Raw genomic sequence first — 27,174 nt, 5'->3', positions numbered from 1 at the left:
GACGCAAGGTGCTTAGTTGTTCAGGTGTTTTGTTGACAAAAAAGGTGTTTGGATCCTGTGTGGAAGAATATAAATTCATTAATTCTGCAGGTGTCTGACTCTCATTTAGTATTTAAATAAAGATCTCTAGTAAAAAAATAATTGTCGAGTCTAACCCAGCACTGTGTGAGTGAATGTGGATGTGCCTTGGAACATTCTGGCATATTGTCCAGGGTTGGCTTCTGCCTGGCACCCGATTTTACCTTCCATCTGCAACTAAAAACTTGAATTACAGTATATACTCATGTATAAGTTGGGTCTTGAAACCCAAAAAATCGATCATTAAATCAGACCCGACTTATACGCCTGTTCAAAAATGCAACGCTTTTTTTTTTTTTTTTACATCTTCTTGCCTTCTCCGATCTCACACCAGTTTCTCAGACACATCGAATTTTGTTGCAGCAACGCAGTTACCAGTTTCTTTCGCTGCTTCAATGATGTTTAATTTAAAACCAGCTTCATATTTTCTTCTGATCAAACACTCCATTGTAGATAAGGGATGCTCTTGTGATAAAGGTGTATGAGGGTGTGAGATACAAAAAACACATAGTGTTTACCCGGAGTAGTTTGGGTATTACCGTGTAGCCACGTAGGCACAATACATAGAAAAAAAGGCAGTGTGCTCCGTGGTTACTCTCTCAGGTGGGCGTTAGCATATCATAATGTTTAGAGCAATAGCAATAGTGAGTTTTCCGCATTCAACTTATACGACCGACATTATAAAATACCAGAAATTATACGATAAAATCAAGTCCTGACTTATCCATGGGAGAACTTATCCATGAGTATATACGGTACATGGGTTCAGTAAATTGATATACTGTATGCTTGTACAGTATAGTGAAGAGATTAATCCCTAATAAACATGCAGTCATCCCCTTAAGTTATTTGTCATGTGGTGGGTGCAGTAACGTGCTGTATCAGTGCATGCTTTTAACATCCTCCTCCTAAGCAAAAATATACAAGTAATTACTAGTAAAATATAATTTGGCAAAATCCTATCTAAAGGGATACACATAAGCCATGAAAGACCACACTGTACCTTTGCACATTTAGTAACCGCTGTGACCTCTGAATGAAGGTCTGTACTCTGAGGGAACAAATCCAGCAAAATGGAGCAGGTGTGGTGGAGAAGAGTCTTTCTGTGTACCGTGTCTCGAACCTGAGGAAGCTTAGCTAGGTAGCCAAGTTCAAAGCCTTTGGCCTGAAAAATATAATCATAATAGAATGCAAGATACATTAACCTAACATAGCATATTGAGTTAGAGTAGGGCTGCATCAGTGTGTCCAAATCCCACTGATCTACTTTATCATTTCCACAGGTCATCAAACAAAATTTCCAAATTTGTCAGACTCAGGCTTCCGCAGGAGTCTTTTTTTGCTAACTCCCTCAAGATTTACTTCCATCAATCACTTTCTTCTTCTTCTTTCGGCTGCTCCCATTAGGGGTTGCCACAGTGGATCATCAATCACCTAAACCACACAAACTTTATGTCTGCAGCTCACTAAACAGAGGAGAGCCACATTCTTCATCGGGCACTTGCAAATATGTCACTAACTACGCCCTTGTATCTAATCCCTTTGAGTAAATTCAATATTAAACAACGGGCCACTTGCCAGTCTAAAAACCTTATTCACTGCATTTCTTAAAGGAAGCGTGCAGCCATCTACACAAGTGAAACTGGAAGACGACCGACCAGCAGACTGTTTTCAGGGAGCATTTAAAATCAAAGACCTTACAAAGTCTATTGCAAAACTCTTCTCATCTCTTGACCATAGACACACTGATCTCTCTGTTTGTGTTCTTTCTCATGGCTTTAAAGACTCTTTTCAAAGAAAAATAGAAGAAGCTTCTGTAAAGTCATTCTCAGCCTGAGATCACATATTTCTCCAGGTCTTACAGACCAACTAACTTTTGAATCGCTCTGCTCATCTTCTCCTTTCATCTGACCTACTTAGTTCCTTCCTCCCCTCCTACGTTTGTTACCTGCTCTTTCCTTTTCAGTTGCACACTTGATGAAGGCTAACCAGTTGAAACTTTGTCTTTAACCTACCTTCCTTTTTTTCAGTATGAAAATAACCTTTAGCACTTTTTCCATAACATAACATATTTAACACATAAAATAGTACATACATAACACATAACACATATCAGATACCACAGCACATCATATAATGCATACCTTAACACATAATACAGTGTGTAACACAGACTGTAAGTAACATAACAAAACATTCTCCAACCACCTTAACTCAGCTTAGGATTGCTGGGTACTTTAGACTTTCCCAGCAGCGTCTGGGGCAGAGCAGAAACTGTAGGCAGCAGTAAAGTTTACTAAAATCCAGTGTGTCACTTTCATCTTGGCATTTACATAAGCTTTGCACTCATATAAATAACCTGCTTATGAAATGTAATTCCTCCATATACAGCTGATTCAGGATGTTTTCAGACCCCTTTACTTTTTTCACATTTTCTTATATTGCAACCGTGTGCTAAAGTCATTTAAATTAATTTTTTCCCTTATCAAGCAACACTTGATAACCCAGAATGACAAAGCGAAAACAAGGTTTTAGAACTTTTTCCGTATTTATTAAAAACTAGCTGTGTAAGCCCGTGCTGTAAAAAGCCTGGGGTCCTAGAAACTATTGAAACTGTCAGAAAAAAAATTGAAATGTAGAGATGTCAGTTAATTGAAAGGAACTACTCTGGGCGTCTCTCTCCTAGGAGGATTTGTTTTACCGACGTGCTCGCCTCGCTTGTGTATTAGCTGCTAAGCGACGTTGTCTTTCTTCGGAGGTTTCGTTTTGCCGACGTGCTCGCATCGCTTGGTTATTAGCAGCGGGAGGAAAAGTAAAAGGGATACCATTTTGCCAATGTGCTCACCTCGCTTTTGTATCAGCCGCTAAGTGAGTGACTCTTTCTTCAGAGGTTTCATTTTGCTGACGTGCTCGCCTCGCTTCTGTATCCTTGGAGGTGGAGCCCTTACCCCGACTCCACCTCTCACTTCCGGACAGACACACAAACTTCCATGCATAGACGTTTAAGATAAACAACTGAAATATCACATTGACTTAGGTACTCAAAACCCTTTACTTAGATGATGCCTCTCTGGCAGTGACTATGGCCTGGGTCTTTTTGGGTCTGATGCGGCAAGCCTCATACACCTGCATTTGCGGATTTTCTACTATTCTTCTTTCAAATTCTGTTAGGCCAGATGGAGACCACCAGTGGACAGCTGTTTTCTGATGTCTACGGAAATGTGTGATTGGGTTCAAGTCTGACCTCTGGTTTGACCACTCAAGGACATTCACAGCATTGTCCCTAAGTCTGTCGTGTGTTGTCTTTGCTTTGTGCTTAGGGTCATTGTGCTGTTGGAAGGTGAAGCTTTGGTTCATTCTGAGGTCTAGAGCGCTTTGGAACAGGTTTTCATTAAAGATATCTCTCAACTTTGCTCCGTTCAGCTTTAACTCAACCCAGTTTAGTCTCTCAGTCCCTGCTGCAGAAAAACAACACCACTGCATGATGCTGCCACCACCATGTTTCACCATCGCAATGGTGTTGCACCATGTGATGAGCAGTGCCTGTGTTTCTCCAGACACAACATTAATCTTGTTTTCATTTCACCAGAGAATTTTATTTCTCACAGTCTGAGCATGCTTTAGGTTCCATTTTGAAAACTCCAAGTGGGCTTCTACTTGTCTTTTACTGAGGAGAGGCTTTTGTCTGACCACTCAGTGGAGTGTTGCAGCGGTGGCTGTCCTTCTGAAAGCTTCTCCCATCTCCACACAGGTTCTCTGTAGCTCAGCTAAAGTGACCATCACATTGTTGGTCACCTCCCTTGTCATAGCCCTTCTCCCACATCTGCTCAGTTTGGCTGGGTGGCCAGCTCTAGGAAGGGTTGGGGTTGCTCCAAACTTCTTCCATTTAAGAATGATGAAGTCAGCTCTACTATTGGGAACTTTCAGTGCTACAGGAAATTTTATCCAGCCTTCCCAATATCTGTGCCTCTACACAAAATTGTGTCTAAGTTCTGTGGGCCATTCTGTTGACCTCATGGCTTGGTGTTTGTTCTGAAACACATAAAAGGCTGTGAAACTTTCCATGGACTGGTGTGTGCCTTTCTTAATCATGTTGAATCAATTGAATTGACCACAGGTGGACACCAAACAAGGTGTAGAAACATCTCAATGATGATCAAGAGAATGGGACACAGCTAAGGGTATGAATACTTGAGGGAATGTTATATTTCAGTTTTTGTCTCCATTAATAAAAGGATAAATGTCTGTGTGTCCATCTGTTTGCTATGTTTCTGTCTTTCCAACAGGTGGTGCTTCACAAACATTAACATTGCTTTTTCAAATCCGATACCAAATGACATATAACAGAAATTTGTCATTCCAGCAGATGGCGTACCACAAACATTAGTAGTGATGCAATTTATTATAACAAATGATAGTGATGTGCCATCTGTTGAAATGAAAAATGCAATGTATTTTATTAGGACATGTATTATAAAAAAATACATTCCAATAGATGGTGCACTGCAAACTTTAACACTGGAGTGAGTTGAATATTTAAGTTGTCAACCCATCAAAAATGGGTATCACAACTAGTTATGGATAAATTTGTGAAATTGTCTAAAATCCTTTTTTTTGCTTTGTCATTCTGGGTTGTTGAATGTTGCTTGACCACGTAAATAATTATTTAAATATTTAAATTATTTTAGCTTATTGCTGCAACATAACAAAATGTGAAAAAAAGTAAAGAGGCTGAAAAATTTCATGAATGCACTGTATATCTTTTTTATTTCTGCTCATTATTTTTAATATCACTAGGGGGCTTTGCCCCCTGCTCACTTCGCTTGCCAACCCCCCTTGCCTATTCTACACACTAGCTTCTTTGTGGTTCTGCCTCTCGCATATGGGGATGCGGTTGTACAATTTAAACAGATTTTCATTTTCATGGGAATTGTTACATATGAATAATAGAACTATTTTACATTACAGCAAGTAATTAACCATATTAAAAAAAAGTAAAACGTAATAATTTGAAAGTAAATTATGTTTCATGTTGTGTTAGAGTTTTTTGTTGCATAATACGATTTTGTTCTGTTTGGCTTTGAAATTAACATGCAAATATTTTTTAAACTTACACTTCAACTTCAGTAAAAACAATTTTTTGAATTAAATTTTCGTCAATATCGCATTGAATTTTGATTCTGTGTTTGGACTTTCATCGTGACAAGGCAATGTATGACTGCCCGTGATTGAATTTCGTTTCTTTCTCTCTATTAAATAAAATGATTTTTTGAGTGTTTTGGCTCTGAGGTTTGTTAATTGTATTTGCAAAAGCTATTCTAATGGGAAACTGTTAACATTTTATTATGAATGGCATATCAAGATCTCCTTTGTTGTGTAATGTTATCCGCGGAAGATGTACTACATTACCTTTCTTGGATACATTCTTCTTTCTACAGTAATTCGTGCGGTGGAAGACGGGACGTATTTAATGGTTGTAGATATTCTTCATGATATTGTAAGTTCTGCACGATCTTCCGCACGATCACCAACAATTGTTTCAACGTAGTCTATTGATATGCATTTAAACAATTTGCTGTTTAACCAATTGACATTTTTGGTGTTAATTCGTTTGACTTCATTGATTCTTGGTGCTAGGATTGCCCGTGTACTCATTTTTTCTGTTGATAACCCTTGGTGGTGAAATTCTTCAATAAGATTTGGATATAATATGTCTTCTTTAATTGGGAACTTAAAGTGAGGAAAATGTTAAAATTTATAAGAGCTGAGAGAGCAGAACTGTGTCTGTCAAAAGCATTCACAGGAACGAGAGGTGAGAGTACTGTGGGTGTGGCTGAACATGGATGAGAGGAGTGCGGGACTCGAAAAAATCTCATGGCCAATGTCTCAACTCGCGGGACTTGAAAAAATCTTCTAAAAGATCTTGTTGCATTGCAGAATTTTTTAATATAATAGAGAGATGTTACAGTGTTTGCTTTTCATTTTCTTTATTTTGCTATGCATTGCTTTCCTTTGCTTTCATTCATGTGCTGCTTAAATCTGTGAGAAAGCATTTCTATGGCTGACTAGTTTCCTAGTTTGAAATTTTTTTATTTTTTTTATATAACAATTCTATCCTAAGCCTCACTCCTACTAGACCCCAGATATACTGGAGCAGCTGGGAAAGGGGTCTCTCTTTGAACTGCCTTTCCCAAGGTTTCTTCCATTAGTTCCCTACAAGGTTTTTTTGGGAGTTTTTCCTTGTCTTCTTAGAGAGTCAAGGCTTGGGGGCTGTCAAAAGGCAGGGCCTGTTAAAGCCCATTGCGTAACTTCTTGTGTGATTTTGGGCTATACAAAAATAAATTGTATTGTATTGTATTGTAATTCTGCCCACCAGACTTTTTCTGTATGCTCTAACTGCACTGGCCTGTGTATTGAGAGCACCTCAGCTGAGAGTGAGAGGGAGACAGCGTCCTAACCTGGCTACATGAACGTCCATCCTGCTGATAGTCAAGCAGACTTTATCCCATCAGTGATTAACCTGGATTGTATGCTGAAGAAAATAATCCTTTAATGCGAGCTAAGCATAAACTTATCATTTGTGTCGGTCTTGATGTGTGTTGCTGTTGTGTTTACTTTTGTCACCCTTTTGTCTTTGAGACGGCATCGTTATTGGAATGACACTTCCACAGTCTAAACTTGGTCCATTTGTGGAGCTAATACTCCCGGGTGAATATTGGAACCAGCTCTGGACAGAATGCTTATCTGTCAGAGGTCAAACACCCACACTCACAATCAAATGGGGTCAGCTTAGCACTAGACTAACTTGGACATCTTTAGGAATGCAGGAAGGAAAATGAAAATGTGTAATAAAAAATGAATCATCCTGTAATAAGCCTTGAAGTAGGAAAGTAGGCAGTTTTTGGACAGTATGACTGTGTGTCTATAACTATGTGTGGGCGCAAAAAACGCTTAGTCACATTTTGCGAGATGTCACATACCTTGGATAAATTTAGCTCTAGGTAAATTGTGCCTGCCATCCAGCAGTTTGACTTTAAGCTACATATGTCACTTTAGGCATGTAGCACTTTAGCATTCTTAGTTAAAATATAGAAGAAAAAGATTACTATGAACTGCACTTTTTTAACTCTTTAGAAGAAAAACACCAGAAGGGAATGATTAGTGTTAAGTTCAAACATTTTCATTGAATGAATAAATGAATGAAGTTATAAATGAATGAAGTTATAAAACTTCTTTGACTGGCCTGACCTCTGTTGGAATTTATCTTACTGCTATGGTCATAATAATAATAATTTATATTTATATAACACGTTCTATTCAGGGAGGTCCAGGGAAGCAAACCCATGATCTCCTTATTGTGAGGCAGCAGTGTTTGTTTTGAATCTTTTATTTGTAAAACTTGAGTTATTTGTATGGAATGCTATTTGATTTTAATAAAATCAATAAAATAACTTTTTAAAAGTAATACAGTGTACACTAACAATAGTACAGTGCAACAGTAAGCACAGGGTACTCTATCTGTTACTGCTACACAAATCTTCCCAGCTGCTCCTCTGGTGTTCTTTGTTCCTCATTTCATTCCTACTACTCCTCAGCTTCGGTTTCCCCACTAGCTATCTGTTGCTGCGAGACACCATTTCAAAACTCTTGTCTTGACCTACAGTTCTCTGGATGGTTCTGCTCCTCAATATCTCCAGACTTTAGACTCTCCATATGTCCTTTCGAGAAGTCTCCATTCTGACTCTGCCTGACCATAGTGCTTTTGTGTTCTTGCTCCAAAGCTGTGGAATGATCTCCCTTTTTTGTGTTAACTGCACCCAATTTACTCACATTTAGGCGTCTTTTGAAAATGCACCTTAACATTACCTGCTTTGGAACTGCTTAGTGTCTCTTCTGCAGAATAGCAGCTGTTTTACAAACCAAGATTTCAGGACACTGTGGTTTATCTCATTCTAGCATAGGATTAAATTATACAGTAGCAGTACAACTCCCTCTTATTTGTTTTTTTATCTTGTTTTCTTTTGCTTTTAATGCTTGCAGCTTCACATTATTCTACTGAATAATTAATTAATAATAATAATAATCATTATCATCATTATCATCATTACAACATGCAGTATTTAACGGCAAATAAGAACATAAGGAATTTAACAAATGAGAGGAGGCCATTCAGTCCATCAAGCCCGTTAGTTTTACTAATTGCTAAGCTGTTCCAATATCTCATCCAAATTCTTCTTAAAGGTCATCAAGGTTTCTACTTCTACTACATGACTCTGTAGGTTGTTCCAGATTCCCACAACTCTCTGCATAAAGAGTGCTTCCTGGTTTCAGTCCTAAATGCTCTCCCCATTAATTTTCACTGGTGTCTTCATGTACAAGATTTGTGTGTTCCCCACACAGTCACCTCTGCTCTAAACTGGTTGACGTCTCTAACTCTGTACAAATATGGCATGTCCTGAAGTCCTAGTATGCACTTGGTTCCTCTCCTCTGCACAGCTTCTGGTGCTGCTATGTCTATTTTTCATCCGGTACTCCAGATCTCACTAGTGCATTATATACAGTAGTCTAAGCGTAATGTCCTTCAGTTTACTGTATACTCACCAGTTTTTATGATATAACATCACATTTACTGTATATTTGTCTTTTTTAATTGATTCTCCTCATTGCTTAGATCATGAGAAAGTTGTGTCAACATAAACCCCTGAATCTCTTTTAGAGGTTTTCTATTAATAACTGAATTATTTTATCTGATCTGAAATTTAGAAAAGTGTACTAGGGCTCCATCCACGATGTTAGTTAGGTAAATTGTTTTCGTTCTGTTTTCTTTTTCCTTGTAATTTGTTTTGTTTTCTTTTAACAAATTAGTTTGTGTTGATTATTTTATCCTAATTTTTAAATAACATTTATTTTTATTTTCTTGTATACAAAGTATAGGGAAAGTATTGGAAATCTCCAAAAATTAAATATCGAGATTTTGATGAATCTTGACATTTTAGACCTCCCTGACTTTCTCATATATGAAGTGTAGGGAAAGTATTGGAATCCTCCAAAAATTTGATTTCGAGATTTTGGTGAATCTCGATGTTTTAGACATCCCTGAGTCTGTGTGTCTGTGTGTGTGTACATATGTAAACACAATAACTTTGTGTATGTGTGCATGTAACACGATAACGCTTTCACTTAGGTCAACCACATTTTGCATACAAATATTAAGTACAAAACGTAGATTTCTATCAACGTTTGGGCTATTTCTGCTAACCAGAAGTACAGTAGTACTTTACCTTTTATTCAAGCAGCTACAGAGTCCAATTTATTCAACTTTACTTTTATAATAATTGTTCAATATATTATTAATTTAATTTGATTTGTTGTTGATGGTTCTTTAATGTACATAATATAAAAATATAATCACTGTCTTGCGGTTTACTCCTCAAATATCTATCCCCATACCTGAGTATATGAGAAAGACTAGGGGAGACCACTTCTGATTTTTTATTTTCTTTCTTGATACTCATTTTATTATCTATCTTTTGATTTTTATTTATACTTATTTACTTTGCATGTTTGAAAATGTTTGTTAGGGACCTATCAAATATGACTGATGTTGCAATCTGATTGAAAAGATATTAAAATAGTTGACATAGAGATTTTTAACACTACACTTTTAGAGGAAAGCTTGATTAACAATGTGATCTCACCACTCCATAAACATGGCTCAGTTCATTGCATAGGTGGATCTGGAAGGTTCTTTCGGTGTCTGTGTAGATTTTCATTGGACATTCTGGCCCTCTCACCTCCAAAGATTAAAGATGTGATTGACTGAATTGCCTCTAAACAGATAAGCTGTGTGTATGAAAGTGTCCTGCAAGGGGTTAAACACTTTCTTGTGCCTCATATTGCTAAGATATATAGACCTGTAGAAAATGAACAAAAGGATTCACAAAGATAAGGCAGATGACAGCAGTCTAATACAGACTTACCTTGCAGCCATTAAGAAAGTTTCCTATTGCAAGAACAGTAGCTAAGATAAACCGGAAAGTCTTGTTGCTTGCCAGCTGCTCCATGGCTATTTTAAGGTTGAACAAAGACTCTGCTATCTCCTGTAATAAATTACACATAAGATGATCTTTAGAAATATTCTAAATGGCTTAGACCCTTTGCTCAGACCCTTTTTAGATAGACTTTAATTTAAAATAAAGTAATTAAAGTACTATATATATATAAAAGCATCATGATAATATTGTCAGATTCTTTTTCACAATTAAATTCACTTTTTTGGTGAGGATTCTTGTGGGTGTCAGGGCCAGGAGATTGATTCATTAGTGAAAACTATTTCTCCTTAGTTAAGAGAATCACAATTAAAACCCAACAAGTTTTATTTTTCCGTGTAATTCCCAAGAGCATTTAAACACTTGTCCTACTGTTCACTAAGCCTTTCTATGCCACTCAGATAAAACTGTTTTATTTGCACTGACATTTCCCTGCAGCTGATTTGATGTTATCTGTTATATACAATAAACAGATAATATACATAGATCAATATGAAAGGCACTATATATTAGATTGATAGAAATGGAAAGTATGTCAAGTGGGCTCACCCTCTCCAGGCTGTCATAATCCATTTTGAAAGTCCATAGATCAAGTCTTTCCTGCAGGTCAGGCACAGACCCCATGGTTAGAAGACAATGCTCAGCAGAGCCCAGGGGCAAGCTGGGATTCTTTTTCTTTGCCTCTTTGATCAAGGACATCTCTTCTTCAGAGGGTATGAGCACCATCATTCTCTGTAAGAACAGGAAACAATTTTTTAACAATTTGTAATTCAGTATTGTATTCAAAATGAATAGCAACTTAATATAATAATTCTACATTGTGAGTTGAACAATGAATGTAGATAGATAGATAGATAGATAGATAGATAGATAGATAGATAGATAGATAGATAGATAGATAGATAGATAGATAGATAGATAGATAGATTTTTGTATTATAAAAAAAAAGCAAATAACAATCCATACAATCAAATCAGACTTAATAAAACAAAGTTCAACCACCACCCAAAAGAAAGGAGGAGAGTCAACCAACAAAGCAAATCTTTAAAAGCAGCAACGAAGGACGAGTATCCTTTTCCCCGAAATATAAAAGTTGTGATGGACGACCGGCTACAGACTCCGGTCGCCACCCCCAGGCCACTAGGAGGAGCCCTCTGGACAGCATGATGGTGCCCCAAGTTCCAGCAGGGCCTCATGGACTTTGTAGTTTGTATAAACAGCCCTGCTGGATACCTTGGGGGCCGCCGGGAGTCGCTGTAGGGGGGCTAGTGGGCTCTTATATGCCCTATAACCCGGGAGTGCGTCATCATCACGTGAAAGGAAGGAACGACGTGCTCCCGGGCTGAAGAAAGGACTGTTTACCCTGACCCGGAAGGAAAAAGGAACTGTGGGTTTGGCCAGGAACCACTTCCGGGTCAGGGGATATAAAAGGACTGTGGGAAGCCCAGTACACTGAGCTGAGCTGGGAGGTAGGGTGGCAAAGTGTCTGGGCGAGGAGGATTGGTTTATTGTAAAGAGAATTGTTGTAGTATATGAGTAGTGTGGTGTGGAGAGTGCTTTGTGCACGTAATAGTAAAATAAATACTATTTATACTTTTACCTGGTGTTCAGAGTGGTACCTGAGGGTTCAAGAGGTGGACAAAGCCTCTATCTGCTACAAAGTTTATTCTAAAATGTTATTGATTAGAACCTGCTGTATTTAAAAAAAGTACATGTACATAAGTATTCACAGCCTTCGCCATGAAGCTCAAAATTGAGCTCAGGTGCATCCTGTTTCCCCTGATCATCCTTCAGATGTTTCTGCAGCTTCATTGGAGTCCACCTATGGTAAATTCAGTTGGTTGGACATGATTTGGAAAGGCACACACCTGCCTATAAAGGTCCCACAGTTGACAGTTCATGTCAGAACACAAACCAAGCATTAAGTCAAAGGAATTGTCTGTAGACCTCCAAGACAGGATTGTCTCGAGGCACAAGTCTGGGGAAGGTTACAGAAAAATTTCTGCTGCTTTGAAGGTCCCAATGAGCACAGTGGCCTCCATCATCCGTAAGTGGAAGAAGTTCGAAACCACCAGGACTCTTCCTAGAGCTGGCCGGCCATCTAAACTGAGCGATCGGGGGAGAAGGGCCTTAGTCAGGGAGGTGACCAAGAACCCGATGGTCAGTCTGTCAGAGCTCCAGAGGTCCTCTGTGGAGAGAGGAGAACCTTCCAAAAGGACAACCATCTCTGCAGCAATCCACCAATCAGGCCTGTATGGTAGAGTGGCCAGACGGAAGCCAATCCTTAGTAAAAGGCATATGGCAGCCCACCTGGAGTTTGCCAACACGCACCTGAAGGACTCTCAAACCATGAGAAAGAAAATTCTCTGGTCTGATGAGACAAAGATTGAATACTTTGGTGTGAATGCCAGGCGACACGTTTGGAGGAAACCAGGCACCGCTCATCACCAGGCCAATACCATCCCTACAGTGAAGCATGGTGGTGGCAGTATCATGCTGAGGGGATGTTTTTCAGCGGCAGGAACTGGGAGACTAGTCAGGATAAAGGGAAAGATGACTGCAGCAATGTACAGAGACATCTTGGATGAAAACCTGCTCCAGAGCGTTCTTGACCTCAGACTGGGGCGACGGTTCATCTTTCAGCAGGACAACGACCCTAAGCACATAGCTAAGATATCAAAGGAGTGGTTTCAGGACAACTCTATAAATGTCCTTGAGTGGCCCAGCCAGAGCCCAGACTTGAATCCGATTGAACATCTCTGGAGAGATCTTAAAATGGCTGTGCACCGACGCTTCCCATCCAACCTGATGGAGCTTGAGAGGTGCTGCAAAGAGGAATGGGCGAAACTGGCCAAGGATAGGTGTGCCAAGCTTGTGGCATCATATTCAACAAGACTTGAGGCTGTAATTTCTGCCAAAGGTGCATCGACAAAGTATTGAGCAAAGGCTATGAATACTTATGTACATGTGATTTCTCAGTTTTTTTATTTTTAATAAATTTGCAAAAACCTCAAGTAAACTTTTTTCACGTTGTCATTATGGGGTGTTGTGTGCAGAAGTCTGAGGAAAAAAATGAATTTAATCCATTTTGGAATAAGGCTGTAACATAACAAAATGTGGAAAAAGTGATACGCTGTGAATACTTTCTGGATGCACTGTAAATAAATTGACATTGACGTTGAATTTGATCCAAATATGTTTTGAAAATCTGCTCATGCTTTTAGGACTGCTGGCACAGTATTTTGTGGGTCAGATATATATACGGTACCATATCATCTGCATATAGTGATGTTTTCTGTTCAAGTCTTTCTCTAAAAGTCCCCTTTACCTCAATGCATTGATGCATTTTTCAAAAGTAAACAGCTAATGGTTCAATGGTGATTGCAAAGAGCAATGGTGACAGGGGGCATCCTTTTTAAGTACCACGTTCTAGATTCTAGTAGTCCAAAATAATGTTGTTAATGTGAACTGAGGCTTCTGGACTAATACATTAGAACAATCTAGACGAGAACAGGCCTTTCATCCCAACAAAGCTTGCCAGTCCTATCCACTTATTTCTTCCAAAAAAACATCAAGTCGAGTTTTGAAAGTCCCTAAAGTCTTACTGTCTACCACATATAGTATAAAGTAGTTTGATCCAGGCGCATATGTTTGGGTCAAACCCAAATTTGTACAATGTGGTGAAAAGGTAGTTCAATTCAACCATGTCAAATAGTTTTTTCTGCATCCAAAGATAATAAGATATCTGGTGTTTTAGATTTAATGGCTAAATATATTATATTAAACAATTAGAAGCTAAGTGCCTGCCTTTAATAAATCTGATTTGGTCTTGTGATATTACAGAAGGAAGCACTTTCTCAGTCCTTCTAGCTAGAACTCTGGAGAGTAACTTAACATCATTATTCAGAAATGAGATTGGTCTGTATGATGCACATTGTAGTAAGTCCTTATTTTTCTTATTATTTTTCTTAGGAAGGATGGAAATTAATGCGTGGCAAAATTTGTTTGTTTAATGTTGAATTTTGTTGTCTTTAGCTTCTGTAAATTTTGCTAACGATAGTGAAGCTAACTCATTTGAAAATTTTGTATAAAATTCCACTGGATAGCCATCTGGGCTGGCTATTTCCCACTTTGCACTGAGTATATAGCGTCTAGTAATTCTGAGAGTCTCAGAAGTTTATCCAGGTCCACATTACTAAGAGTATCTAGCTGTGGTATCTGTAATGAGTCAAAGAACTTATTAGATTGTGCCTTATCTTCTTTAAATTGAGTCGAATATTAGGACTTACAGTACTCGCTAAATATGTGGGTTATATTTTTGTGACTTTATCTCCATATGTGTTGGTAATTACTGTTATTGCATTGTGTTCTTCCAGCTTGTGGATTTGTTAAGCTAAAATCTTATTGGCCTTCTCTCTGTGTTCATAGTTATGGTGTCACAATTCAAGGATGAGCTGTTGCATTTTTTTTTAGTAATTAAGAGGTTACATTCTAATTGCAAAACCCATCTTTTCCTATAAAGTGTCTCATTTGGTGACCTGCTGTATTCTAGATCTATTCCAGTAATTTTGCTGATTAACTCTGATGCCTTCTTGGTTTCCAATTTAGTTTTTTGAAGGAGATATGAAATAATTTGTCCTCTTAAAAATACCTGCAGAGATTCTCATAGTATTCCTGCTGAGGCCTCTAAGAATGCATTTGTCTCCAGGTAATAATTAGTTTGCTTGGATATGAATTCTGTGTAGATCTGCTAATGACAGGTGGTTAAGATGCCAGCTATGAGATGAGTGTGTAGGACATAGTGATTTGAGCTCCATGATCAGAGGATTGCGGTCGGAGATAACAATAATGTCATACTTACAATATTTTATAATGGGCAAAAAATGATTGGCTATGAAGAAATAATCAGTTCTGGAGGAACTTGTGAGAAGAAAGCATATGCTCTTCAGTTAGGATTTTAAAACCTCCGTGGGTCTGATAAATTCTGATCCTTTACAAATTGTGCAATTATTTGTGCAGTATTTTACAGCATTTTGCAGATGTTATCTCTGCTGTAGCTGAAGAACTATCAACGTGTGGATTTAAAACACAATTAAAGTCTCTGGGCATTATAATTTTATGAATGTTAACATTAGGAATAGATGCAAATACATTTTGGATTAAATCTCCATCATTGTGCATAGATATTTATCAGAATCACTTTAGTATTAAATAAATTGCCCAACATCATGACATATTGCCTTCAGGATCAGATATTACGTCTGATGCTACAAATGGAATACTTCTGTGTATTAAGATTCCCACATTCCTAGTTTTCTTTGTATAGCTGGAGTGAAAAATTTGGCCAATCCACTCCCTTTGCAACCGAAACTGATCCTTACTTATTAAGTGAGTCTCTGTACAAATACTGTCTTGGCATGTAAATCTGTTAAATGAGAGAATATGTTCTTTGTCTTTAATTCGTGATTGAGACCTTTGACATTCCAGCTCATAATGTTCACTGTTTGGTCATAAAAATATCTCTTCTGAACCTTTGTTGATATTTTGTAGTTTTAAGTTAAGGTGGTGCATTGTTACATATGATAGCTTAGACCTAGATTTCGTATTATTGCCAGGAGTTAAGCTTATTGTTTTGTTGGCACTTATGGTTATTGGGGTAGAAAGAATTAATTAATATGATACGATTGTGAGTTATTTCCAATCGGACTCCCACTCACATTAACTGTAGCTTTGTATTAAAAGTAAAATAATATCATGACTGTTGCATTTTCACACATTCACAATACACATTGGTCATGTAACTCAGGCATGTCAAACTCACTAGCATTGGTGGGCCGCTTCGACTGGCACTGTAACAAATACTATTATACTATTATACAAAGTTACTGTAGCTTTCTTTCCAATACTGAAAACTTAAAAAAATGTAACGCTTAAAGTTTAAAGTTTAAAGAAAAGCAATTTATTTCCATACAGTCTCCATACAACAGTGTAGAATTAGAGTCTTAGCCTCTTAGCTAGGTCCTTTTTATATTATATTCATTGCTTATATAGGAGCCTTACAGTGTGAGATTTATTTCTTTTGTCCCGACACTTGACATCTCTTGTTAGTAACCAGTTCTTCAATATCAGGCTTGAAATCTTGTGCAGCTGCAACTTTTATGAGGGATGAAAGGTGCTTGACGGTAAGTCTTGAGCAATGTGGGGTTTTGGTAGCTTTCATTAATGAAAACAATTGTTCATAAAGGTAAATGCTTCGGAACATTGACAGTACTCTCGATGCCAACTTACGGATCTGCACATACGAGGGTGGCAGGTAAGCATACAAGCCTGGCACACCAACTTCGTTGTATTTTGCCTTCAGAATAGAATCTGACTGCACTTCAATCAATTCCATTTGGATTTTCTCAGGCGCATTCTCAACATTGTAAGAGAACAGCGCAATGCCCTATTTGTGTGATCTGAAATCACGAAAATACTCACTGAATTCATTGCTCAGTAATTCAAGTTGGAAAACAAATCCTCGAAACATCAAATTTTACTTTACTAAGTTTACTTCAAAGTTTATATTGTAAAATAAGCCGATATGCAAAAAGCCACCTGACCTACAATAATTTTACAAACTCTAAATCATAAAAATATGTTAATAAACAACTCATGATGGTCAGTTCTGCCCAGTGGCCAGTCTCAGCAGCCCAGTCAGTAGTGTAGCCTTAGCAGGGGTGGCTCTAGACTCGTGGCGGCTCTGGGCAGAGAAAGAATCGGTGGCCCCTTCGCCTAGCAATGTCAATACGGTATCTTATGCATGGCGGATGGCCACATCCATTGCGGACACTGCATAGCCGCCTCGTGCTCATGACACGCTACTATATATGCGTGTCCGTAACTTGAAAACCAAGTGACGGCCCATGATATTCTCATTACGGCAGAACATTATAATACTACATATAGCTTACTGCTCCGACTCTAGTGACATTTGTAAATACATCGTACTAATTAACAAGAAACACAATGTTTTTCAGCCACATTGCCGTCAGCTGTGTCATTATTTTCTCTTTCTGTTTTATATTCAACTAGCAAAATACCCGCGCTTCGCAGCGGAGAAGTAGTGTGTTAAAGAGGTTATGAAAAAAAAAGGAAACATTTTAAAAATAACGTAACATAATTGTCAATGTAATTGTGTTGTCATTGTTATGAGTTTTGCTGTGTTTTATATATATAAAATACACACACACACATATAAACATATATATACATATACACATCCACATATCAACATATATATATACACATATATACACACACACACGCTTTATGGGTGATGATTGTTTTACTCTTTTTATCTTTATTTTATTTTATTGTAGAATCAACTCCTATCTGCGCACAGCAGGGCAGCCGTGGGCGGATGCGTATGGTGTATTCACTCCATGTTATCGTGCATTGCGCTGTCAGTGGTATTTTGATAAAAGAATTTGAACAACATTTAAGAAGCGTATAAATTATTAAACAGTAAAACATTAACATTTAAGAAGTAAAGTTACATTAAGTACTACTGCAGTGCCTTCGGGTATACCTCATTTTTTGTTTGCCCATTACATGCTTAAATGTATAAATTTTTTGGTGCACCTACCCGAGAACACGCGACATATAACAGAGCGTGGGAGAAGCATGGATTTTAAACACGCGTTGAGTTCATCTGCTGGTCTCCCTCGTGGAATAACTGGTAATGTTTGACTAAAATCTACAGCGAGTAAAACGACATTACCTCCTATTTTTTTTTTACGATCTCTGAGATCTTGCTTTTTTCGGTTCAAGGCTTCATAAGCTCTTTTATGTTGTATGGTGTACTTATCCCAAACCATCATCTTTGAATGTTGCAAGACTTTCGCCTTGTATGTAGATCGGGGTAATTACATTCATTGCATTCCTAGTCTGAATCACAATCTGATTGTATGGGTGGTTACCTGGCACTGTAGGGTTGCCACCCGTCCTTTAAAATACGGAATCGTGCCGCGTTTGAGAATGAAATTGCGCATCCCGTTTTGAATCAATACTGGACGGGATTTATCCCGTAATTTTTTTATCATTTTTTTTTTAAAGCAGCGTCTCATGCAAATCATCCCACACGCATTTTATGAAGATGCCTCCTTTCCTAGTTTTGATTGGGTAATACTTGATGTCATCGTTAGTTTGATTGGTGTTTTTAACTGTCCAGTGAGGAGGGCGTGTCTTTTAAGTACAGTCTGCAAAGTGTTGGCACTGAGATGTGGCGTCAGCGCCATAGTTGAAGCCCCTAACGTTGCGGTCAGCAAGTCGGCTAACATCCGCCATGTGCCGTCTTTCAGTGGCGAGAAGCAGATCATAGAATGGTTGAAACTGTTGCCCCTAACGTTGCGCCACGGCGTGTGGTTCGTTTATACCTCGTGTCTTCTCATTAAACTTTTATCTCGCGAATATGTTATTGCAATCTGCAGCGGGAGCGTTTCTATAAACTTAATTTAAACTTACATTTTACACCGTGCTTTGTTTCCCTTATGAACATGCTTGTATGCTTAACTCGCTCCGTTCTCAATTGTTTAATTAATTTTTTGCTCTTCGCTGTTTGCGGCTGTTCCTCCATTTCCCCCTACTTCGTTCTTTTATCTTGCGAATATGTTATTGCAATCCTTAACGGGAGCGTTTCAATAAAGTGATTGAAAATAGTTTTGTATTTACCTTTTTAGTAAAAGGCGAGCTTTTAAGCCTGAGAAATCACCCCGTAAATGCAGACGTTTAATTGGACATGTGTTAATATGTATGGTTACACAGTATTAAAAGACAGTGAACAACGTCAGTTACCTTTGTTCCCGCGTTTGATAAAAGGTGAGCTTTTAAGCCTGAGAAATCACCCCGTAAATGCACACGTTTAATTGCACATGTGTTAATATGTATGCTTACACAGTATTAAAAGACAGTCAAAAATTAACGTCATTTACCTTCGTTCCCGCGTGTGACTCGTGCTGTAAATCTCTTCCTTGTTTTTAGTTCACGTGATTACGTAGGAGGCGTGATGACGCGATACGTGACTCCGCCTCCTCCATTACAGTGTATGGACAAAAAATATGTTCCAGTTATGACCATTACGCTTTGAATTTCGAAATGAAACCTGCCTAACTTTTGTAAGTAAGCTGTAAGGAATGAGCCTGCCAAATTTCAGCCTTCCACCTACACGGGAAGTTGGAGAATTAGTGATGAGTGAGTCAGTTAGTGAGTGAGTGAGTGAGTCAGTCAGTCAGTGAGGGCTTTGCCTTTTATTATTATAGATATATATTGACATGGCGGCACCTGGGATTTGGTGGCACTGTGCAGGTGCACAGTTTGCACATGCCTAAGGCCGTCCCTGCTGCCCGCTGCTGCAACCTTGCACTTCAGTTGTGACGTTGCAGCTCATTAACTTTGGTCAAGGCTCGTGGCTATACCAGCAGATGACGTTTCCGGTACCGTAATGCCACGGGAAAACACGCTTTTGTCAGAAGGCAGAAGTAAGAAAAGTCAATAAGTAAGACCGAAGATGTAGAATGATTCAATCACAGATGATAGTAATCATTTTGTACAAGTTCAGTGCTAACTAGGATCTGTAATGCGGGCCGCACAGATTTCTGTTGCGGGCCGCGTGTTTGACATGCCTGATGTAACTGATAAGATTAAATTATAATAGCACAGCAAAGGATAAATGTGATCCATCTTTTATTGATGGACAAATCAGTCCATTCTCCATTCTAACAATTCTTTTATAGTGCTTTAGATAGATAGATAGATAGTGTGTCTATGTTCTGAACATACACCAGAATGACTTAAAAAGAAAGAAATTAAAAAGAAAGAAAAAAAAAGTTCTGACTTGGCTGTCACAGTCACAGTGATGCATTATGTAGAAGTACTGCTATAGGTATGAAGGAGCCCCCATAGCATTTCTTGACACACTTTTGCTGAATAATTTTGTTGGTTGAAAGTTGTCAGTGTTAGAGTTTCAGAAAGAGGATGTGTGGCATTGCTGATAATGATACTCAGTTTTGTTTTAATTATCTACTTTGCTACGACCTCCAGGGGGTCCAGAGTGTGTCCCATACCTGAGCCTGCCCTTTTAATTAGCTTGTTGATTTGGTGGGGCTTCCTTGAAGTGATGTTACCAAACCAGCACATTACAGTGTAGAAAATTGCACTGGCCATCACAGAGTTGTAGAAGACATGAACGATATCATGACCCACAATATATATTTTATATAGGCCTTTCATAACTTATTAGAGCCTTCATTTAATCTAGTCATCAATGTTAATTAATTAAATAGAAATTTAAGAAGTGCTTTACTGTGTCTTAAATTGTACTGTAAATTGTTTTCTAGTTTTCAGAGAAAAAAATCCATCCAACCTGCTATATCTTAACACAGGGTCACAGGGGTCTGCTGGAGCCAATCCCAGCCAACACAGGGCGCAAGGCAGGAAACAAACCCTGGGCAGGGCACCAGCCCACCGCAGGGCACACACATCCACACACTAGGGACAATTTAGGATCGCCAATGCACCTAACCTGCATGTCTTTGGACTGTGGGAGGAAACCAGAGTACCAGGAGGAAACCCACACAGACATGGGGAGAACATGCAAACTCCACGCAGGGACGACCCGGGAAGCGAACCTGGGTCTCCTAACTGTGAGGCAGCAGCGCTACCCACTGCACCACCATGCCGCCAGAGAAAAAAATGAAAGTGCTTTTCACTGTTTGAGTTTAATTTAGCTTTACTTTAGCATCTTCTCATATACTAAGTGCTAGATATGTTCATATTTTTTACTTCATTACAGCATCAGACTGAAACTTCTGTGTTACAGACAAAAATATACCTATGAAAAAGAATGTCCCATTTAAATAGCCAGATTTATTTGCAGTTATACTTTCACTTTAATTTTGGCATTCATTCATTTAATTAAGCTAAATTTTGCACATAAAGTTGGAATATATTTCTGCTATGGTATGCCTTTCCTATTACTTACTTTTTTCTTCTGTTAGATAATCATCTACTCCTGTCAACGGTTATTAGGACGTGGTATTTTATTAAGTCTGTTTCATACATCAAAGGATTTTCATATTTTATTTCAGGACATACTTTAAGAGGTAAGCATAGTGGCATGGAGAGTATCTTGCCAGCTTATGGCACTTGATCATCGGTCAGATTCCTGGCTAGGCTGCCTACTTTGTGTAGTCTCCTCATTTTCATACAAACGTTCTACATTGGCGTTTTGCCACAGTCACAGGTTGATGGGTGACTATAAATCATTCATTTATGAGAGAGCACCTCTTGTTATGAACTGAAATTGAAGAGAGGGCTGATTCTTTCCTTACAGCCATTTACTAATTTTTTGGCACATGACAGCATTAACAGCATGCAGTGCCACAAGGACTTTAATAGAACGATTTCTGCTATTGTAAGCTTTGGCTGTATGTACCGGCCAGGTCAAGAAACTGGACTAATGAATGATTGAATGGATGACTGGTATGTTACCACAGAAACAGCTGAGTATTTTGGAGACATTTATTGCCATAATATAAAACTATGAAGTCTAGTGTATGAGGGGTTACCTAAAAATATCAAGAATTTTTTTTTAAATTGTATATTTCTCAGAACAGTTCCAAAATTTAATCACCCTCAAAGTACTCTCCCTGAGACACAATACACTTGGGCCATTGCTTTTTCCATCGTTCAAAACTGTTCTGAAAATCTTGCAAAGCCTTCAGTGCTTCTTGACCTCCTCTACATCCTGAAAATGCTTTCCTTTAAGGTCCCTCTTCATTCTTGGAAATAAGAAAAAAATTGCAGGGTGCAAGGTCCAGGGAGTGAGGGGGTGGGAAACTGTTGTCATCCCGTTTTTCGTGAGAAACTGCCACACACTCAAGGCAGTGTGGGTGGGAGAGTTGTTGTGATGCAGAAGCCACTTTCCCGATCACTACAATTTGGGTTGTTTTCTCCGCATTGCATCACACAATTTCTCATTATTTTTGGGTCCCCCCTTGAATGTCTTGAGCCCAGAGGAAGACATATTTAATTCTTGTCCTTAACGGGAGTCAGCACCATAACAAAAAGTGGTTGAGGCCTTCAAAAAGTGCTACAAAGGTCGGCCAGACCTGTCCAAAAAAACCCTCACCTCAAACCAGCCAGCCCCTAACTACTAGCTGCAGGTTTTATCCTCAACAGGCCCCACAATAGGGATACTAGCTTTTAAATTCAAGAATAGCAAGAGAGTCCAAGACATCTCAAAAATGTCTCACAAGTATATAAGTATATAAAGACTCTGTCTTGTAATGAAAATATGATCAAAGATAAATAAAGATATGTATTTGAAAATCACAAAAACTAACACAAATTAGCAAAATGCAAATTAAAGCAAAAGGATTTGCTTACAAAAGTAATCCAAAGTAAACAAGTGCAATCCATATTGTACTATGAATTAAAGAGTTTCTAAGTACAATAGATCCAAAGAAAATCTTTAAAAAATTCCACTAGAGGAGGGGAAAACAGTCAAACCCCGGGTAGTCACAACAAGGGCAATCATTGAATCTTTATAAATAAAAGATTTATTTTTACAGAAAATGCTCTTTAACAATGAAGTACAGAAGTGCACAAAAGGCAAAGTAGGAGTTGTCGCAAATTAACAAGGCAATCCAAGGAAAAAAAAGTCACAAAACACAGTCCAGTATGGCGGTCACAGACACTATGGAAAATGGTCAAAAATCCTAGGAAATACACAAAAGCACAATAAGCCACTAAATCACCAACCCACCAAGTGTATTCAATGAACTGCAAGGAATTGTGGGTTTTCCTCAGCCGTAATAGGGCTGAAGGCTGTCCTTTATGGTGATGGGCAGGTGGACCACAAACAAAATGCATGGTTTGGAGTCTCCATGACTCTAAACAAATCCAAATCATATTATGTGATATCATCTACTGCTAAATTCTGGTCCATACTTGTAAAATTTTTATTTTAATACTGTATTGAGGATTACTTGTATTCTGTTCTGTGTATTGTATTATATTGACCCCCTTCTTTTTGACACCCAACCTACCTGGAAAGGGGTCTCTCTTTGAACTGCCTTTCCCGAGGTTTCTTCCATTTTTTCCCTACAAGGTATTTTTTGGGAGTTTTTCCTTGTCTTCTTAGAGAGTCAAGGCTGGGGGGCTGTCAAGAGGCAGGCCCTCTTAAAGCTCATTGCGGCACTTCTTGTGTGATTTTGAGCTAAACAAAAATAAATTGTATTGTATTGTATAAAAGAAGATGCTCTGACATACAGAAACTAACACAACAGACATAAAAGAAACATTTGAACCCCAACCATGGTTGAAACACAACCTAATCCAGTAATCAGTAATCCCAAAAAGAGAAACAAGAAATCCATAAACCAGAATAATCAAAAAAAGCAATTCTTACAACGCTAACAACAATGATAGAATCACTAAAGGACTTGAACCCAGCCTGAATTTAAAGACTGAGGGTGGTCCTTTAGCAGTGTTTTAAGGGCGGTCCCACCTCTTGAGGTTCCACAGACAAAATACAAGGAACGTCAGAAAACACATCATATGTAGATAATCCATATAGATAAAGTTAAGAATATCTGTCTGTATGTCCGGGCATCACTTGAGAATGGTTCCACTGATTTACTTGAAATTTGTATTTATTGGTCAATGCCACAGTTTAGGTTGCTTTGATTTTGCTCCCAGTCTACTGCTCAAGGTTGGCTTCTTTGAGAAATCTTGTTACGTTACACATTGTTTTCCTACATTTTCAGTCTCAAATCTTGGACATTTACAAACAGATTGTCATGAAGGTTTAGGGAGGAACTAAAGATAGACTCACTTAAAAAGCAGTGGATACATCACCTCTGTCCTGCTCCCGGGGCCACCCTCATGGACTTCGACAATTAAACATTTTCATTGAGGGAACACCCTGTTGGATCTAGCGATTCATATTCTGGGTTTTTTTGCTACTTCTATTTTCATTTTTAATTTATTTTCAAATAATATGCCTCCTAAAAAGAAAACTAATTTAAATCTAAAATCTGCTGATGTTTGGAGAAGGTGTCTGAGGTGGATTTCTAAAAACCCAGAACATGGTTCATTAAAAGTTACAGCTCTGCACAGCCATGTAATACAGGCTGAAATATTAACAGGTTACGGAACAGGTCAAATCGTTTTTATCCCAAGAACATCTCAGATTCCCAATAATTTCCTATTTGAGTCTACTTTGCTATGAAACAAATTACAAGGGCAGATGCTGAAAATTACAGGCATTAGTTTAAGAGCAGATTGCTTCTCTCATGGCCAGTTTTATATTGCTTGCTAAAAAGTGGCATTAAATAGCTTATAAATACTCCACAAACTACACCAAAAAAATGTTGTTTATAAAGAAACAAATGCTTGATATGTGACATTTTTTTGCTCCAGACCATTGAGAGAGAGAGAGACAGGATTGATTGTATTTTAAACCTTTTATTTTTATTTTACTGAAACTTATGTTTGATGGTCATATTATAAAACATCTTCTGTAATGCATAGATTTGGAACAAGGAAAAAATGAAAAAGTAAAGAATTATTTTCTTAACATTTCTTTGATCTGAAGAGGGATACCTGAGATTCTGGGCACCAATATTTTATAGCGGATATCTGATGACTTCACACAACATGTCATCAATGGTCACATGGAGAAAATGCTGGGACACCAGAAAGAGCAAAGGCAAACATGGGGACCAGGACATAATAATAAAAAATAGAATAGAATATATACAGAATAATAAAATACATAACAGAGAATTCATAAGAAATGAAAAGAGTAAATGCAAAAACTAAGAAGTATAACACCTTCTGGTAGACTTGCTGCTGGGCACTGACTTGGCATTCAAAGCAGTTTATGCATCAAAATGCTTACCTGGATATCTTCTCTATCCAGAACACACTCGTCCATTTTAAGGACAGCTTCTCGGATTATGTGAGGTGCTGGTAATGAACTCAGGGCGATGTTGATGATATTGCTTCTTCTGAGGTCCAAAACATTCAGGAACATCTGTGCACCACCACCACCTTTGCTCTGTTCAAAAAAAAAAAAAAATCAACAATTTTACATCCACAAAGAAAATAAGAAAAATATATTTTATAAACCACCTACAAAATGAACTGATGGTCTTCAAAGGAGGAATATTTTTGACAACATTATTAAATAAATACACAAATAAATAAAAATGGAACAATACATAAATAATTAAATGTGTTATAAAATATATTTTTTGAGGATTATTTCTTAATCTGCTAGGGGACTCTGCCCCCTGCTCGCTTCACTCGCCCACCCCCGAGTTTGTTTAACCGGATATGCAATTTAAAGAGATTGTTATTTTCATGGAAATTGTTACATACTCTTTCATTTCTATGCTGCATCGATTCTCCGGGATCATAAATATACACCTGACTGAATTATGGTTTCTTCGAAATTAAACTTGTCTTAGCTTTAGTTGTTGCGGGATCACAGATCCTCATAGCGTATGGTCCATTATTGTGTTAATCTACGTTTTGAGCATTGAATGATGTGATCGTGAAAAGTTTATTGTAGATTCGGATATTTTGCCTGTAGTGTTTGTGGATTTCACTTTCACCAAACAACAAATCTTTTAATTCTCGTGGATACGCCTCTTCATTGTGAGGCAACACTACTTTTCCCTGATGGCAACACGAATTAGACAATCTACAAGTCTCCGACTTAAACTTTAAAGCCTTACAATATCGACATACAAATCACCTATGTCCATATATTCGATCTCTTTTTGCTGTTCTGTTATTACATTGAGTAATCATTTCCGTTTGTTTGTGCTAATGCAATCTTTACTTTCGTTTTTTTTGATACTTTCGAATTTTGCTACTTTCATAATCTTTAACCTGCTCTGCATGTGTATCGCTCCAACATTTTTGAACGTCTTTATGAAGTCTTTTATTTCTGACCCTGATTGGACCTATGAGGTTTTCAATTCTAATTGGTCCGGACTGATTATTACATTCCTTATTTTCTGAATTTGCACATAGATTATTATTGTTGTTTTGTGCATTCTTTTTTGCCTTCTTTTCTCTCCAGCACTTTTGTGTCTCTTTTTGACGCGCTGCTCTTTCTTCTTTGCTTAGTCGTTGATGTGCCATCTAGAATGTATAAACATTTTTAAGCACTGGGAGCACATGAAGTTTGTCTGCCAAAAGCATTCCAACAGCTGAGAGGTTAGATGTCTGTGATCTTGTTTTAAATTATTTGTAAGTAGGGCATGACGTGCAAAAGTCACCGTCTCACGGGCCTTGCTTCCAAAGGTTGTAAAGTCTAGTCTCATGGGACGTCAGTGTCTTTCCGAGAAGATCGCGTCTCGACCCAAGTTTTTTTTATTATATTAGAGAAATTTATTTAATTATTCCTTAATTGGTTTATTTAAGTGACACCACAAGCAACATGACTGAAATGAAAACTGTCAATCATCAGACTTAAGAGGGTGGGCTCTAGCAAGTACTCTGTTTTTATTGGTGAATCGTTGTGAAAGATGAATGTTCTCTTCGTTCCCTTGTACTAATCCTTGTCTAAGAAGTTAAGCAGAAGTAAGCTTTAAAAAAACATGCTTTGCTAAGCAAACAGAAAAATATTTGTCCAAAGGACTCAAGGTCTAAGCATTCCGCACATGAGACTGTCTTATCACGTTTTCACTTAGTTTACATTTGAACGCCATAACAAAGGGGCCAAGAAATCAAGTTGCACAAGGGGCGTTGAAGGGGCTCAAGGATTATGTATAATAAAGTGTCGACTGTTGCATTTCATAATGATATTAAATCACGCATTCTAGGGGTATAAAAACTTGCCCCACCCAACAGACGAGGTTCAGAAGAGCCCTGACGCTGTCAAGTAATATTGATTGCCTGCTTTTCTGAAACTCTGCTCACTGTGACGATGAGAAAATAAAGCTGCTATATGACCACACCTGCTGTCTTGTCTGATGTCTTCATCCACATC

At 38.1% G+C, this 27,174-nt stretch overlaps 1 protein-coding gene across 1 annotated transcript in view; it reads right to left on the bottom strand.

The window, feature by feature from the left end:
* The window catches only part of LOC114645736 (FH1/FH2 domain-containing protein 3-like), a 61,764-nt gene that overhangs the window by 23,362 nt on the left and 11,228 nt on the right, over nt 1-27,174 (bottom strand). Inside the window, exons 2-5 of the mRNA XM_028793562.2 lie at nt 25,072-25,230; nt 10,677-10,859; nt 10,059-10,178; nt 1,082-1,243 (exon numbers count right to left, since the gene is read on the bottom strand). Coding sequence (XP_028649395.2) covers nt 1,082-1,243; nt 10,059-10,178; nt 10,677-10,859; nt 25,072-25,230 — 624 coding nt within the window. The remainder of the gene's footprint in view (nt 1-1,081; nt 1,244-10,058; nt 10,179-10,676; nt 10,860-25,071; nt 25,231-27,174) is intronic.

This window comes from Erpetoichthys calabaricus, chromosome 2 (assembly GCF_900747795.2).
Source record: "Erpetoichthys calabaricus chromosome 2, fErpCal1.3, whole genome shotgun sequence".
Classification (NCBI taxonomy): Eukaryota; Metazoa; Chordata; class Cladistia; order Polypteriformes; family Polypteridae; genus Erpetoichthys; species Erpetoichthys calabaricus.
Note: the sequence above shows the minus strand (reverse complement) of the source record. Positions and strands in the feature narration are given on the sequence as shown.